The sequence below is a fragment of the Centroberyx gerrardi genome, chromosome 12, assembly GCF_048128805.1.
Source record: "Centroberyx gerrardi isolate f3 chromosome 12, fCenGer3.hap1.cur.20231027, whole genome shotgun sequence".
Taxonomy (NCBI): Eukaryota; Metazoa; Chordata; class Actinopteri; order Beryciformes; family Berycidae; genus Centroberyx; species Centroberyx gerrardi.
The window spans coordinates 28,966,224-28,983,402 of record NC_136008.1 but is presented as its reverse complement, the minus strand read 5'-3'; the positions used below and the strand labels follow the sequence as shown (position 1 = coordinate 28,983,402).

The window sequence follows — 17,179 nt, the reverse complement described above, 5'->3', positions numbered from 1 at the left end:
CTGCAGGTAAATCCGATTTGTTTCTCAATCTTTAGGACAGACTGTCCACACTGTTATTTGCAAGCGATCAGGTCGGATTTGTGTGTTCAGGCACCGTTAAGATATCAGCAACAGTTGCCGTGGTAACGAGGTAGGCGTGTGTACGTACGGTAACTGACGGCACGTTGTTCAAATACGGAACCAAAACAAAAAGCTGCAAATGCAGAAAGGAGATGTGTCATCTTTGCCTCCACGCCATAGGATGATCTAGTGCAGAATTCCTCCATCCATTCCATGTGTTTTTTTGCTGTTAGGACTTGATAAAATCAATCTGACTCCAATCTGGATATGCAAAAAATCCGATGTGGTCTGGCAGTCTGAACATAGCCTTTGACAGGACCCTTAGCTCTTCATGGACGCAACATCGGGACCGTACCTGGGACCGTACCTGGTTACAGGACGGTCTGCTTGACCAATAGGCCACCCTCCCCTCCCCAGCCCTTCTGTTGATGTACTGCCTTTGTAGTTGTGAAGATCAATCATCAGTGAAAAACAATACGATAAGAATGTTTATTTTGATAAGCAGAGATAGCTGTGTAGATGTCCAGGTGGGGAAATAAGGCTGACCTAGGTTATCAGTGACCTCATACATGTCCTGAAAATCCTTCATCCTCAGGCCGATGACGTCCACAAAGTCCTCAACCAGACGAAACAGCTCCTTTATGTTCGGCCCCAGCTGGGAGAGAGACAGAGAGAGAGAAAGGGGAGAAAGGGAAAGTACAAGGACAAAGGGATTATGGATTTTGGGTGAATATTCGGAGCCGCTGTTGAAATACTTGACACGTGCAAGGTCTTCCATCGAAGTATTTCTGGCTAACATTCTCACACAGTCTCCTGTTGGTTCAATACCACCATTTCTGACATGCCACACAGTTCTGGAGTTCATTCCTGTCATCTCCCTGTCAACATCACAGCCTTTCTGTTCACTGCTGCGTGTTCCGCGGGTGTCGTTTCTTCGGCAAAGAAATTTCACGAAATTTTGTGAACTGAGCACGACTGCTGAAACACGGATTACGTGTTGCGGACAAGAATTTGCGCTGTTTTCATGCGTTCGTGACGTTAAAAGATCATTAGCTAGCCTTTTAACATGATGAACACGTGATAATGGCGTGAACAACTTTGGTTAAGGGCATTTGGCATTTTAAGGCATCATGCTCATTTCACAAAATTTCAGGAGACCAGCCTGGTGTCTTTGACGTTGCTCTGGTGCTTGAATGGTGACACATCCTCCTGAGAAAAGGATGGATGGGTGGATGGATGGATGGATGGATGGATGGACAGTGATGCATATGAACAGATTGAAGAGTGGGCGTCTGCTCTGTTACTCATTATCTCCAGCTATTTCTGTCCATCAGCAGCACTTCTCTCCTCTCCCTCTCACTCTGTCAATCACAGACTCCTTCTCCACCTGTATATTTGTCTAAGCGTCTAACTCATCAACTCCAAGACATCAGGATTATTATTATCCCTGTACACTAAATTCTAAAAAAAAGACGTAATTACAGATGAGGAGATTGTGTACATTCCTGTATTAGAAAGAGAAGAGAGAATGGCACTGACCAGTTGTGCTTCCTCCCATCTTTCCCTGTTCTCCTCCATCAGCAGATTACTAACAGACTGGACAAAGTTCTGTAAAACAAAGAGAAAAGGTATCAGATCATTAGCTTTGCGTTCTGAAGTGAGGTCTTTCTGTAGTGTACTATAGTCTACCTTTGTCCAAAATGGGGTTAGACCGATATGGGTTTTTGAAGACAGGTACCGATATTTTGGGGATCGGAGCCGCCAATATTTTAAGCGTATATTCAGTATCTTTAAATTTGACCATTTTCATGCCATATAATTCCCAAAAATCTCAAGGATTCAGTGTTTCCACCAGAATTTTGTTCTTGTCAGGGTGGAAAAACCACAGAAACAGCATTTAGAGCATCATGGGACACTAAAACTAACTAAGCTATACAAATGAAAAGGTCAATATCGGCCAACCCATATATCGGCGTAACCCTCGTCCAAAGCTCCCCCTCCCAATTCACCCGCATGTCTGCACTGCTAGGACTGTAGTAAGCCCTCCTGAAGATCTCCGTCATGTTCTTCAGCACATCCACTATGGCCAACAGATCGCCGCTGTAGCTGGTCCCATCACTAGACGTCACCCTCAGCTTGGTCATCACCTCTGAAACTCCATCTCCCACAAGGCCACGCTGCGCTTTGGACAGGTGTTCCCGAGTCTAGCGGAGAAAGTTCTGTTAGTTCTTATAATCAAAACATGACGAGTCTGTTTTTTGAAGACCAAAACATTTTTTTCGCAATGCTAATCAAAAATTACCCCATTTTTACAGCCTTAAGTTTTTTATTTAGCTTACTTTATGTACTTTATGAACTTAAATATTTATACAGGGCCTTGTGAAGGCTTTGGCAACATAAGCCAGCAGCCTTTGATGCAAATTTCTCTAGAATAATTTGGTGGTCTATTGCAAACTTTTTTTTTTTCTTTTTTTCTTGCATGTATACATACAAACACACAAACGAACACACAAAATAATAATAATAATAATAATAATAATAAATACAAATATAAGAATAAGAAAAAAAGTAAATCAATAATAATAATAATAATAATAATAATAGTGTATAATAATAATAATAGTAAAAAAAACAAAAAACAATCTTGACCTTGATTACATGTAATACAGAGATACTGAATATGAGACGAAGGAGGAAAAATATGAGACGGAGGAAAAAAAAAAAAAAAAAAGACATAGGCTATATATATAATAAAGAGGCATTACATAAAGATAAATAAAAAAAAGTCTGTTGCAAACTTAATACCTTTGGGTCCTGACCCAGTATAAATATTGGTTATTGTCATTACCTCCGCCAAGGAGGTTATGTTTTCGGTGCCGTTTGTTTGTTTGTTTGTTAGCAGGATTACGGAACAACTACTGGCCCGATTTTCATGAAACTTCGTGGAAGGGTGTAGCATGGGCCAAGGAAGAACCCATTACATTTTTGGAGCGGATCCGGATCAGACTCACGAACAAGCAATAATAGCGCGAACCTTGGCGGAGGTCTGCGTTCTCCGAGTGCCCTTCTAGTTATGTGATTATTTTGCTTTACAATTGCTGCAAATGTAAGATAACAAAAAAAAACTCACCAAAGTTTGGATACTGCGGTAATCATTGGAAATGCATTTCATATAGGTGGGATTCTCCCAGTAGGCGATGCCCTCCTCATCCAGGGTGCAGCGGCGCAGGATAAGCCCTGTGTCGAGACACCGACAGGGGTTCAATATCACTAAGGTGTGGGGGATTGTTCCTGGTCTAACCTCTCCGACAGCATGGGGGTTTAGTGTCTTATGGATGATCATGGGGCAGGGCATGGATCAGGGAGGGAGATGGAAGGTGGGTGGTGGGAGCTCACCCATGGCATTGGGAGGACAGCGTACTGCCGCTGTATCCCCAGCTGGAGTCATCTTCCAGACAACGTTGGAGAAGTTGTCCTCCCCACAAATTTCATGGGGTTCTGCATCAGAGAAGAGTAGAAATAAAGTGCTTCGAATTGTGTCGTATGTAAATTAGGTACGATAGCTTTCAAATACATTTTTTATGTAACACAGTTTTCAGTCCCTGATGTAATGTTGTTGATAAAGCAGTCAGTTTTCTCATTCGCTGACCTGGGCATCTCTTTTCATTGCAGCGGCGGACCTCCTCTCGGTCCCCAGGACAAGGCTGGCCTCCAAAAAAGGGCCCAAAACAAATCCTCTGTCTCTGCTGGCTCCCCCCACCGCAGGTCTTGGTACAACCCACCCACAACGACCAGGGCTGCCACTTGCCATCCACTGACAGAGCGCGTAAGACATGAAAGCATTAGACAGAACTGCAAAAGACACATTCACACGCACTTGATATAGGCTACACACTCGTTCACTGCCTGCTACCCAACGCTGTAGCGACATACAAGGACACTGAGGTCCAGACCTAGGTAAGGTTTTTATCCTGCCTGTACATTTGGAAATTGTCACTTAGCCGTAAGCACTAGCAAAGCCGCAGCCTTTAGCTTGCAAGCTAGCCTAACTTTACAGGTGAAGCAAGCTAGCATAACTAAAACATTCCAAACATTAGCACAATTTCTTTTCTGTGCTAATATAGTCGAATTGTGTCTTTCTAAAAGATTCCAAGTGTTCAAGTTAATTTAAATACTGTGTCTGTTAGTAAGTCATCTTTAGCAGAGCTTAAAACCCTCTATATACAGAGTAGCTCTTCAAGAGGTGGCCTCCCTGGCAAATCTCCACACCTAACATTAGCATAATAACTGGGATGTTGTGATCATGGCAAATGCAGGACAGTAAGTCATGTTTGCAGTTTCACATGGACATAAATAATGCACATCTATTTTAAAACTGCAAGAAATTGATTTTAAATGGTCAACAGCTAGTCCCCAGCTAAGGATTTTTGGACCTCACTAAAAATGTTGGCCAGGCTACGGCCCCGCCTCTATCGTACCCGGGCAGTCCCCGAGGAAGCAGTCGACAGTCTCCAGCCACTCTCCGCGGCACTCAGAGCCTCCGTACGAGGGGCCGTTACACTCCCTGGTTCGCTGCATGGTCCCATTGGAGCAGGAGGTGGAGCAGGAGCTCCAGCTGGACCACTCATTCCACACTCCGTCCACTGAGGGCAGCCAGGGCCGGGAACAAGAAGAAAACAAAAGAATAATAAACGCAGGTGGTATGTTAGTCATTCCATGTATCATGGATACGCCTTGGGTTATATATGTAATTAATTTCAGTTTGCTTGACCTGTATGGTTTAACAAATGAAGTGAATTTTGCACCGTTTGAAAAATGAGACATCTACTCTGACAAAATAATTGCTTGCATTAAAGTAAACTCACTGTGGAATATTATTTTTCTGACATAACCTGTTAAGAAAATAGTACCAGTATAGAGTATGCAATTATCTAAGACTAAGACTAATTATCTGTATATTTGAAATACTGAAAAATGAACATAAACCCATATTTTTATGCTTGCCATCTGCATGTGTTGATATCACTAAGAGTCTGTAGGATGTACATTAGGTTCTTGTTAAACTACCTTGTCTGAAATGCCTGTGATAGTAACTGTTATAGACCAACTAATGCTCCTGCTGATGCTAGTTTTCAAGATTGATTTTTTCCATTTCACGTTTCTCTACAATTCAAATTGCTTGTGGAAGTGTTTGGCTAGCTAGTAGAAGATTCATTTCAAGTTCCCTGGTTTCCTGATAAGGTAAGTTATGTGATTTTACATCAGATTGTTTGATTTAGGTTTTGCATATTGTTTTTTGGGCTTCTTCGTGGGCTTAAACTTTTTTTGAGAATGTAACATCAGGTGTATTAGGCCTTGCTTAGTGTATGTTAGCATATATGTTAAGTTATTATTGGAGATTTGTTTTGATTTTTCATTTCGTAATTTCATTTGCCAAGACACTCACAGCTAGCAGGCATGCAACTAGTGCTTCACTTGTTTTTCAAATACTTTGTGACCATAAATATATCCATGAACCATACATATAGTAGGAGTCTGTTCCTTACCTGGACAGACAGCAATGTTGCAGAACTTGGTCTGCTTCTCTGGGCCCTCACAGGGATCTCCCCCAAACTGAGGGGGTTTGCAGGTTCGTGTCCGGTCCCTGTAACCTCGCCCGCAGGTGGAGGAACACAAACTCCACGGTGACCACTCGTCCCAAGCGCCGTGCACTGCAATCAGAGCGGCTAGGGTATGATTTATAGACGGAAAGACACAGATGCCCTGGACAACACACAGCCACGCACAAAACCAACAGAACACACTCCACTGGTCACAATACAAACCTACTGGGACGCCCAACTGTACCCTCACTTATCAGTTACTGTGCTGGCTCAGTTGGTTTAACTGGGATCATCTATGACGGTCTGTGGACCTGTGGTAATATTGCTATCTGTGAGTTGAGAGGAGTCTCCCTGCCTGCCTGCATGTAGAGGGAGCTTGAGAACACCATGAAATCCCGATCATTACAGCAGGGATCCTTCTAATCTGCAGGCAAAGCCCTTTCTGTAAGGCAAGGGTAGAAATCAACCCAGGGGCCATGGATTTGTTAAGAGCCCGAGGAGGGGAGTCAGGATGTCTTGTATGGGTGAGGCGGGGTCCGGAAGAGGGCTGGGTGAGAGCAGGGAGGTGGCAGTGGGGGGCTTACCTGGACAAACGGCAGAGTTGTTGCAGGGTCTCTGCTCTCGCAGTGGCCCACTACACTGGGTGCTGTAGGAGGAGGACACACAGAAACGAGTGCGACTCTGCCAGCCCTCCCCACACGTGGCAGAACATACACTCCACGCCGACCACTCCTCACCTGATGCTGAGTCTACTGAGGGAGGCAGGGATGGGTAGAGGATGGGAGGATAGGGAGGAGAGGGAGGAGGAAGAGGAAAGGACAGGGCCAAAACTAATTAGCATGCGGGATGCAGCCTCCTCGGCCAAAAGAGGAAAGGGTGCGGCGTGACGAGGTGGGGGGGGGGGGGGGGGGGGGGAGAGAGATTTTGTTCTGCCGTTCTTTCTGCAACTCTGGGGGCTCTGATGCCATATCCTCTGCATCGACTTCCAGGGGAAGTGAATGCCACTGGCTTAGGATATGTCAATCATCTCTGCAACGGCCATGATTGCCCATTCAGAAGGGTCCCGGTCAGTCGAGCCCGAGCCAGTAAGGGGAAAGTTGGGCAGTCATGGCTGTCCAACAGGGGAAGCAGGAAGAGGAGAACTAAACAGGATGTGGGGAATTGATTGGCTAATCGACCAGAGGTATTCACAGAGAAGGAAGACTCCATTTAATATCATGTTTTACAGACAAGGGCACAATCTCCTGGTATGACCTCACGTAAAATACGATTTCACCATGTTCAGTCAGGGTCCATGTTGGAATTAGTCCATTGCGGACGTGGCACTCTTTTGGGAGATTTTGATAGATGTGTATAGGTGTGTGTTAGGAGTGTGTGGTACGTTTCTAGTCTCTTGGTGTGGTGTTGTGCCTATGTAAGTGTGGTGGTCACCCAAGCTGCCATAGTGACTGATGCATGGGATCCCGCTGCGTCCCGTTGTCTTACCTGTCTGTGGGCTCTGCTGTCCGCTGCGGGGCTTGTCTACGTCATCGCGCTTGCGGCTGTCCACCGAGCGAAGTGATTGGCTGCGAGAGAGATGACGGCCTTTGCCTAAAGGGGTGAGGCAAGGCCAGGAGGGGGAGGTGTTAGAAGCGGAGCTCCGTCACTAATAGGTTATATTTCGGGAGCACAACCGTGACGTGATTGGTCACCCAGAGCAGCATCAGCCAAACTTGGGACTTTTCTGAAATGCAGGTGTGTGTGTGTGTTGGTGCGCTATGTTCAGTCGTCGTTTTAGTGTTTTCAGCTGTTGCCTATTGGTGGTCATCTGAGTGTGAAACGTGTTCAGATGCCTCTAATGGCATGAGGAACTGAAAAAAAACACACATCTATAGCTGTGATAATCTGCCATTTGGGCCATTTGTCAGACAGAAAAGCAGTTCTGTACAAAGGAAGAAAGCTTTATGCAATGAAAGCACAACAATTAAGTGAAAGCGCTACACGGTCTTAGTCAATAGCAGAGGTGGTTTCTACACTGTAATGCTCAGATGTTGTTTTTCTTTGCTCAGCAGTGTCCCTTTAGCCATTTCTGAGAGTAATGATTTCGACACATTGTGCATGCATGGTCTTGAAAACGGTTGACCATGACTTCATTATTGTTTCATCGATCAAAGTCCCCTTTCCAACATGCACTCCTTAAGTCAAAGCACTGACTTATAGACAGGTGGATGCAAATACACATGAACAAGATGTGAGAAAGAACAGAAGAGGTAAAAAAGAAAAGTGGCTGTAAACACACGCTCGCACACACCCGCACCCGCATCGAAAAACATGCGGGTGCACTCGCTGACGAACACGTACACACATGAACACACACACATACACATACACATGGACACAGCGGGGTGTGTGTTAGGGCTCACCGGCGCAGGGTTGTGGGTTGCAGGGCCGGCCCTCCTCCACCACACCCTCGCACAGGTACGACTCCTCCAGGGGCGACTGGCAGGTCCGGGTCCGAGTTTGAACCCCGCCTCCGCACTCGCTGCTGCACTCTGCCCACTGGCCCCACGCACTCCAGACACCTGGAGACCACACACACACACACACACACACACACACACACACACATTGGTGGTGTTAGCAGCTATGCCCTGGGAAATACCACCTTTTAGTCCACCCTAAAATACTGTTTTAGGGTGGACTTTGACTGAAAGCAACAAGTTCACGCCCCTTATCTGTGGGTTGTTGAAAGGCATTCTGGGAAACATAGTAAATCACTTACTGAAGTAGAAGTAGATGTGACAGGCTGAGGGAAAGTGGGTGCACCAAAAAAAGTAAATTGCAACACAAAGTAACTCCTAGAATACACTGAGCATCACAGATTGATGATATCTAACAGCGTAAGAGTATCCAAGGGGGGATTTTTCCTTTAAAACAGAGGCATGATGAATGCCGTTGTCATTGTGAAATCCCCGTCCGGCCATTCTGATTTAATGTGCTCCATTAAGATGTGTGCTGATAGGAGGAGGAGCGGGGGTAAAGAGCTGCCGAACGGCTGTCTCTGCGTCCTGCGTGCTCATGAATGTTTAATGGCACAGACAGATGCCTTTCAGCCCCCACAGGCAACGACAAATATGTATTAATCTGCATGAATAGAACATGAAGCTGGCCAACGTCCAGACACACGTTTTTAATTACTCGCAAATCAATTTCCTCGGGGTGAGGGCTGGGGTGAGGGAGAGCAGCGTGGAGAGCACTTGATTCAGTCAAAAGAGTCAGACACACACACACACACACGCACACACACATTATTCCGAATGCAGATTCTCCGCCGTGCGAGTCAAACTTTATGGATTGAAGGAGACAGATCTCAATGAAAAAGTCAAAATTCGTAAACGATTTCCTTTCCCTTCCGAAATGAAATTAGCAGGCACCAGCGATCACAGTCAATATCTGTTTGTTGTCAGCAGACTGACCGAGTGTGGCCAAATTGTTTACTCATGGCTGTGAAATTGGATTTGCTTATGTTTCTGTGACCGCTCTCATCAGCGCACAAGCAATCCGACGCAGGAAACCAAAAAACACTCATTGACCAATGATATGGTAATTCCACTTAACGCCGGAAAGGCCGAGCTGTAATCAATTAATGCCCGTTTTGAATTTTAGAATTAAAACATTCACTTTTCAAAATGTCCCTCCATGACTTTTTGTGTACAAACAGCTTCTGAAATTAAAATGTAGTAAAATGTGTCTTTGGTGGATAAATCAATAAGGGTCACTGACCGCACATTCAAAACAATAACATTTGAATTCCTCTGTTATATACAATATTGGGTATTTGCCTTTCTTGAACCTTGTCCCTGCTGACCACCATACACTCTCTCTTAACACATTTCTATGAAAATTGTATATTAGTTATTAAGTGAAGCCAAAAAGTGAATTTCAGCCATTGTGTACAAGCCAGTGTTAGCCTTCCATTGGCCTTTCTAGTGTTAAAACATCATATACTAGACCGGTGGTTCTCAATGTGGGGTCCGGGGACCACCAGGGGTCCTTGAGGGGGTTCCAGGGGGTCCCCAGCAAATTGATGAATTGTTAATCTTCAGCATTATTTTATTTACAAGAAGTTAACACAATTAGAGAATGTAGAAGAATGACTGTTTTGATCTGTTATCTCTCTACCTACAATACAGATAGCCATGGAATTCTGGACAAAATCATATCTAACAATAAAAATACTGTCAGATTTGGGTCTGTCCAGGTCCGATTTGGGTCCTATCAAATGGGGGTCCGTGGCCCTATTGTAGACTAAATTAGTGGCCCTTAATAGGAAAATGAAATCATACCAACAACTTCCATTGTTTCAGGAAATAAAAAGTGAGCATGATGCAGCAGAATAACCTTCAGCCTCCTCTTCCGAATCATTCCGGATTTATTGTGAACAAATATGCTCTATGAATACAGAGGGAGATTAACTGCAGTTTGGAGCAAAGGACAGAAGCTCCTTCTGTCAAATGAAGGCTTTGGCGAAGGCGAGAGGAAAAAGAGGGGTGGGGGCGGGTCCATTTAGAGATAAGATTCATTCTTCTGCTTAAAAAAAAGAGAAAAGAAACGACAAGACTATGAACTTTTTTTTTTCTGCCCAATAATCAGTCTGGGGGGGGAATAGAAATGGGAGGAGAATAATGCGGTGTTTTCTTTCTCTCTCCACAAGGACGTTTCATTATGTTCTCAATAATTCAGAAGGGGGCTCTTTTGTCAGTCACCCCACCCCCCACCCCCCACGATAGCAGAGACCACTGCAGAGTCACCTCTTCAATAATCCTTAAACTCATCCTCCCTCCCTCCTAAAAAATCCCCTATTTACTTTGACCTTCGCCTATCTTTAAAACACACACGCTCTTCTCTTTCCCTTCCAATTGCCTTGCGAATGTGCGTTTTCAGCGGCCCGGTGTGTGTGCGCATGTGTTTACTGAGCATTTTCGAATATGCATGTGTGTGTGTGTGTGTGTCTATTTTCTCCCCATAGTGAACTTCCTGAAAGTCACCTTCCCCCCCCAAACCCCCCCCCCCCCCCCCCCCCCCCCCCCCCCTTCCCTATTCGGAGCAGTGGGATGACTGGATGGGCATCTCCCGTTACAGATCTGGTTTCGGCGCCGCTTTGAAGTCGTCAATAAGCAGCACTTCGCTGATCAATAAATCCGCCGTAACCCGATCTTAAAGAGCTTTGGATGTGTGTGTGTGTGTGTGTGTGTGTGTGTTTGCGATGGGCTGTATTGGTAGTTGAGGGGGCGCAGGGGGGATGGGTGAAATATGATGTAGAAGATGACAACTGTAGCGGCAACAAGCAGGAAAGAAACTGGAAGGGGGGGGTGGGGGGTATATATGGAAAGGAGGAGGAGGTGAGAAAGAGAGAGACAAGGGGGGGGAGAAGAAAGAAAGAAAATAATAATAATGAAAACAGGGAGAAAATGGGCCGATCAGTTCCATGCGAGCTGAATGGCAGAATGAAGGATAAGGCGAGTGCTGACACCCAGAGGACAGAAGCAGTCAACTGCAGGCTGGAGATAACAGGCAGTGAAAGGAGAGAGCAGCGGAGAGGGATGGGGGAGAGAGGGAGATGAAGGGAGACAGGAGGAGAAAGAAGGGTGGGGTGGGTGGGGGGGGTATTAGGACAGATAAAGAAGGGGAGGGGATGAAAAGAGTGGGGGGGGGGGGATGGCAGACGTCTGGCAAATTGAATAGCATGTGTTAGAATGCCATGTCAGTGGATGCAAGGTGTCTCCAAAACAGAGAGACTTGTTATTATTATTATTCTTTCTTTCTTTCATTTCCAATGGTGGAAGATAATGGTCACTAGATGGAATCTTGTTTGCATATACAATATATTCATTTTCCCTTTTAGTTCTTTCTTTCTTTCATTCATTCTTTCTTTTTCTTTCTTTCTTTCTTCCTTTCTTTCCAACAGGTCTAATCTGTTGCCTGCAGTCTGTATTGTTTCTTTCTTTTTGTTTCTTTGTTTGTTTGTTTCTTTCTCTTTCTTTCTTTCTTCCTTTCCAACAGGTCTAATCTACTACCTGTAGTCTGTACTCTGCAGTCTTTATTCTCTTTCTTTCTTTCTTTCTTTCTTTCTTTCTTTCCAACAGGTCTAATCTACTGCCTGCAGTATGTATTCTGTTTCTTTCTTTCTTTCTTTCTTTCTTTCCAAGCGGTCTAATCTACTGCCTGCCGTCTGTATTCTGCTCTAGGTAAATATTTGAGCAGGGCCCCTTCACACAATCGCATCCCATCGATCACTCTCTCCCTCCTAGAGCAGGAAGCTTAACCCATGGGTGCACCCAGCACCCGGCACCCAGTCAGCTCCCCTGCCAGCTCCTCTGTGACATTAGCCCACCCGTCACCAACATGTCAACATGCCACCAGGTACAGGTTTTTGGAAGACCGATACTGATGTTTTTCAAATGAAGCTGCCTTTGAATTTGACGTTGTCAGGTATTCAGTGTTTGCCCCCAGATTTTGATTCTTGACAAGGTGGAAAAGCCTCTGAAACAGCATTCAGACCATCATGGGACACTAAAACTCTCCACTGAAAGACTAATGGGATTCTTTTAGGTGGGTTAGCAGCTCCTTCAGGCAGGGTGAGGCAGGTTTCCCTGCTGGTTTTACAGACTGTTGAGTCAAATCCTCCCACACCACACTGGACTGGACATCTGATGTTAAAATAATAATAAAAACATATTCACTAGCTGCGGTTAAGGAGGAAACTCCATCGCATCAGAGGTGGACCATGCTGGCCGTCCAATATCGGCCTGATATTACCGGTAAACCCACGTACCAGTCTGACCCTAACTGATATGTTTTGGAAATATAACAAAAAGGGAATACTTCCAACTGTGAGAAATTTAATTCTAATCCGCTTCCAAACCAATTTGGCTATTCATCTCACACACTGAAACGGGTGGGAATCCATGTAAGACCGTACCACCTATCAGCTGAAGACCGCCTCCCAGAGCAGCACCATCTCTTAAAACCCCTCTGCCCAAACCCATTGTCTATAAATACATATCATGCGGGCCGCCTCTTCGGTTTTCAGGTGCAGGTCAGCCGACCAGACATTTCAATTCCGAAGATGGATGCCCCGCTTCAGAGGGAGCGATAAGAAACAGCTCAAAAGGTCTTTCACCGCGGGGATCAGATGGTTTTTCCCACTTTTTCTCCAGCCTGACTGACAGACAGCTCATACAAGTAAGGCTTTCCTGGCTTTTTTTCTCTTTTTTTTTCCTTCTCAACACACATCCATCTTTGGCAGAAACAACGGCTGATAAGGTCCTGAAGGTTTTTCGACTTTACCGTTCTTATTGGATACATTTCATGCCAATGATCATAAAACCAATCAAAAGCACTGATTTGGGGGAAGGCCCACCCCCAGCCGATGATGGATCTTATTGGCTGAGGCCCCCTTGAAAGTGGAGAGAGCCACATTCACCTTTGTATTTGTTACATTTTATCTTGATATTCATGCGCTGTATCTTATAACAGGTAACAAACATATAATGCTTTAAACACTACATTTTTACTCAGTCTTTATTGTTAGATGGTGGGTAGGATTTGTCTCAAAAGGGGGGCCTCCGCAGAAAATTTTGCCCCAGGGCCTCCAGCAGTTTAGAGCCGGCCCTGCTTACTTGTCCAACAACTCAATTATTTTGGAAATCTCTGCCAGACTGTGATTTCAGACGGCGCGCTTTGCTCTTGTTTGTGCCACTGTTCATTTCTGCAGTAGAAAAAAAGAGATAGCGAGGAGTACTTTGACTTCCGCCGAGCGTTGTTTACAGGTTGTTTTCCTACCAGCGCCCCACAATGCGCCGGGCGTTTAGGCTAAAGCGCTCCTGTGGGAACCCGGCGGGGGCCTCCTCGTCTATTTCCTCCACGGACTTTTGAGTGGATTCCCCCGCCCACTCAGCCTTCCCTCACATGGCTTTTAAGACTTAAAACCGCCCCCGCTGTCCTCCGGTCTCTCTTTCTCTCTCTCTCTCTCGGCTTCCTCGTTCATCCCGCAGCTCCTTAGCTCGCAGATGAATGTGTCATTGTTGTTTTGGTTTTTTTGGTTCTTGCTGTATCTCCAAGTTACCTTGGGAGGACTTTTTAGCTGCTTCATTTGCATCCCGTACAGGAAGTTATGTGAAATATCGTCGGAGGCATCCGGGGATCGCTAACCTGTTAAGCCTTGGATGCGGTCGCTCACACACACACACACATCTCTGGCCGTACAGAGCAATGTGGTTTACTCTTCCCACGCTTTATAACACTCTCATACATCAGAAGCCCTTGTCTCCCCACACAGTGTGGGATGGTGACTGCATTGTGACTCAGAGAAAGAGAGGAGAGAGTGAGAGAGAAAGAGAGAGATGGGTGTGTGTGTGTTTATGTGTGTGGTGGGTGGGGGGGTGGGCTGTCAGGGCCTACCTGGGGTTTGATCATGGCGGGCTACGGAGGAAGGGCCTTGGGAGTTAATTGTGGATGGATGTAGCCTACATACTGTAGATGTGTGGATGTATGGAGACGCAGGTTCTCCATCTCCACCTCCACCCTGGTGGGCAGATCTATACTCTTAACAAAACAGGTTCTATACAGGACCAGGGAATGGTTCTTTAAGGCTGCGTTCACACATAGCGTTTTTTGATGTGGAAAAAGCGCTGCCTGGAGCGCTTTTTGTGAGGAGAAATAAAAAGCGGATCACGGCAACGTCACCTGACGTAGCTATCTCACTAACCAGCTGGTTAGCACTGCTAGCAGACAAAACAGTGTTGTGCAACAAGCAAAGGCTTACCAGATATTTCCAATACATGTCCAGTATAATCCATACTGCCTTTAAGATCACTGTTGCGGTAATGGAAATTCATTTATTACAACGTCCAATTTCTCCACTGGCACTTTCACTTTCTCCATATTTGTTGTTGCTATGGGAAACGGCCAGCGTCTCTGTGATCGCGATTGGTTGGCTGGAAAAAGCGGTTCACGTCACCCGGCGGTTTTCTGAAAAGTTGAACATTTCTCAACTTTTGAAAGCGCTCCGCTCTGACGAAAAACTTCCCATTACTTTTAATGAGAAAAGGGCGCTGGCGGTTGTGGAAAAAACGCTATGTGTGAACGCAGCCTAAGGTGGCGGTGCACTTACAATGAAATCGAACTGCAGTCGAACACGTTGCTGGATACAAATGTGAGTATACCCTTTAGAAGTAAACAGAGACAATCAACCAGAAATGGAAATGGAGATGCTTTCCCATAAGGGTTTGTACAGTTTGGGATTTTTTTAGCTCCTGGTAATAAACCAAAGACTTGGTGTGGATGTTATCATGGGTTGTAACAGTATAACTCCAAAGGAACAAGAAATGTTGCATTTTCCAGCCCTGATTCCACATTATTACATAGAAACTAGCATCTCTGTTTCCTGGTAATAATGTAGATATTGAGATGAGGGTGAATTGAAACTCTTGAACTTGAAAATCTGTTATTACCCAGTAATATGGTGAATATTACCTGGTAATTACCACCTAAAATATTAAATAATTACAATGCAATAATATTACATAGGTAATTACCATTAATAAACAGTAATTACCGAGTAATAATGGTGGTATTACCCTGTTATTTCCGTGCTGTAACATTTTGTGACATTTTTTAAAGGTATGATGACAGAAGTTCAGAACAGGTATTTTGTGTTTTTTAAATGACCTATTTAAATGACCTATTTATTTTAGGGTTTATGTTCTTAATTTTATGCTTCTGCTTATGATGTTGATCGCTGTAATGTCTGACGCATTTCAGGATTCATTGTTTAAAAACTGTGTTTTTATGCTGCTGTACCCTGCCTTGTCAAACTTTAATAAATGAAACTGAAACTGAAGAACTGTCTTTTTTCTGTGTGCAGGATCAGGGAGACGAAGACCTGTCAGTTGAACAATGTTTAATGTATTGCAATGTGTCTGTCATAGGCCGTCATTCTGGGCACAGTACGTCGGATATGGCCCTTGTTTGTTATTGAAGAGCATTTTATGCAAATGAAGTGTTCATGTTGGCTCGTTGTACTCAAGGCTCTAGTGCCACAAAGTGGGGACCTGCCAAATTTTGGCCTGAGTGAAGCACTGGAGATGTGAATTATTTATTAATTTCAGGCAAGGGTGTAGCAAGCACAGGGGGGACACAGGGGACACGTCCCCTCCAGTACTGAAGAGGACTAAATTGTCCCCCAGCAAAAAAGTGTCACGGCACAAATCTACTCAGAGGCTGCTGATTCTTGGGACTTTTATTGTGAAAAGATTTCACCACGACAAAGTAAGAGCGCGGCCTACGTCCTTTCACATGGTTCTTGCATGCTAGAGGACCATGGGTGCAGTAGCGTTGGACGAGGGATAATGAACGGGTTACAGATGGGGATGGGACGATATATTGAAAATCAATATATCTTGATACAAAAATTGTGGGGCAGAAAAATGAATCGCGATATCAGCTCCATTTTATTCTGCTGTAGTAATCACAAATGAGACGCTTGACCATCAGTTTCACAAGCTCTCCATCCAAATTATATTATTTGTACTTTGTAATAACATTTTTAAATTGTTGTTTACATTCTAGCAAGCCAATGTCATTGCTAGAAAGATTATGTGGCTCAGAAGCACAAATTTTACTTCAGACACATCGGCTATTCAGGAGAAATATGCCAGTAAAAAAGCCATTGTTAATATTAGTCTCCCTAGCTAGCAGATCTCAGCTCTCTCACACTTTCTATTATTCACATTAGCTATATAACAGCATGGCTTCTTTATTTCCCTGATTTTGGATCTGTAGATTTTGGCATTGTGATTATCAGAGACTTTCGGATTATGAACTTTTTCGCTGCCTGGATACCTCAATTACTGAAGTTCTGGTCCCTGCCGCTGTACTGGTAGGCTACTCCTACTGGCTTAGCTAGGCTTGTCTTTAGCCTGGTGGCTAAGCTGTTCTTATTTTTACAATGCCTCCACTTACCTCTCCTAACGATTGCTCTAGCTGTTGAGTAGACCTGTTGAAAAGTCTAAACTCGAAGGATCAACGCAAGTTAGCTAGCTAGCTAACGTTGCTATCGTAAGCCTGGTTGCTGCTGATCCACTGGACTACTGTACCGGTAAAAAAACACAGTGAAAAAACACAGTGGAGTACAAAATTGAGCTACCAGACAAACAGTAAACAAACAGACTTAAGTTACTAGCAGAGACTAATCAGACGACATCCAGTACCTGCGGAGAGATATCGCTGGTTGCCGGTCTCGATTCTGCCAGATTCTTCTCCTGCTGAAGGTCGCTCAAGTGCCTTGGCGCTTGACATTGTGGCTCCCGCTGATTTGTCCTGCCTTAGATCTGAGCTATTGTCCCTGGAGAAGCTCATCCATGAACTCCTGCACCGCCAGTCTCAGCTCATCTCCCGCCTCTGGCTAGCTGGCGCGGAGCTAGCTGATGACCGACTCCCTCCTGCCTCTGAGCCGTCTTTCGGGGACAACTCGG

General features: G+C 44.8%; 1 protein-coding gene across 1 annotated transcript in view; it reads right to left on the bottom strand.

Annotated features, from left to right (window-relative positions):
• The window catches only part of adgrb1a (adhesion G protein-coupled receptor B1a), a 77,044-nt gene that overhangs the window by 44,343 nt on the left and 15,522 nt on the right, over positions 1-17,179 (bottom strand). The window contains exons 2-12 of the mRNA XM_071902064.1: positions 8,066-8,224; positions 7,149-7,253; positions 6,248-6,415; positions 5,607-5,771; positions 4,539-4,703; positions 3,710-3,874; positions 3,457-3,558; positions 3,191-3,297; positions 2,070-2,264; positions 1,600-1,668; positions 607-715 (exon numbers count right to left, since the gene is read on the bottom strand). Of these exons, the coding sequence (XP_071758165.1) occupies positions 607-715; positions 1,600-1,668; positions 2,070-2,264; positions 3,191-3,297; positions 3,457-3,558; positions 3,710-3,874; positions 4,539-4,703; positions 5,607-5,771; positions 6,248-6,415; positions 7,149-7,253; positions 8,066-8,224 (1,509 nt within the window). The remainder of the gene's footprint in view (positions 1-606; positions 716-1,599; positions 1,669-2,069; positions 2,265-3,190; positions 3,298-3,456; positions 3,559-3,709; positions 3,875-4,538; positions 4,704-5,606; positions 5,772-6,247; positions 6,416-7,148; positions 7,254-8,065; positions 8,225-17,179) is intronic.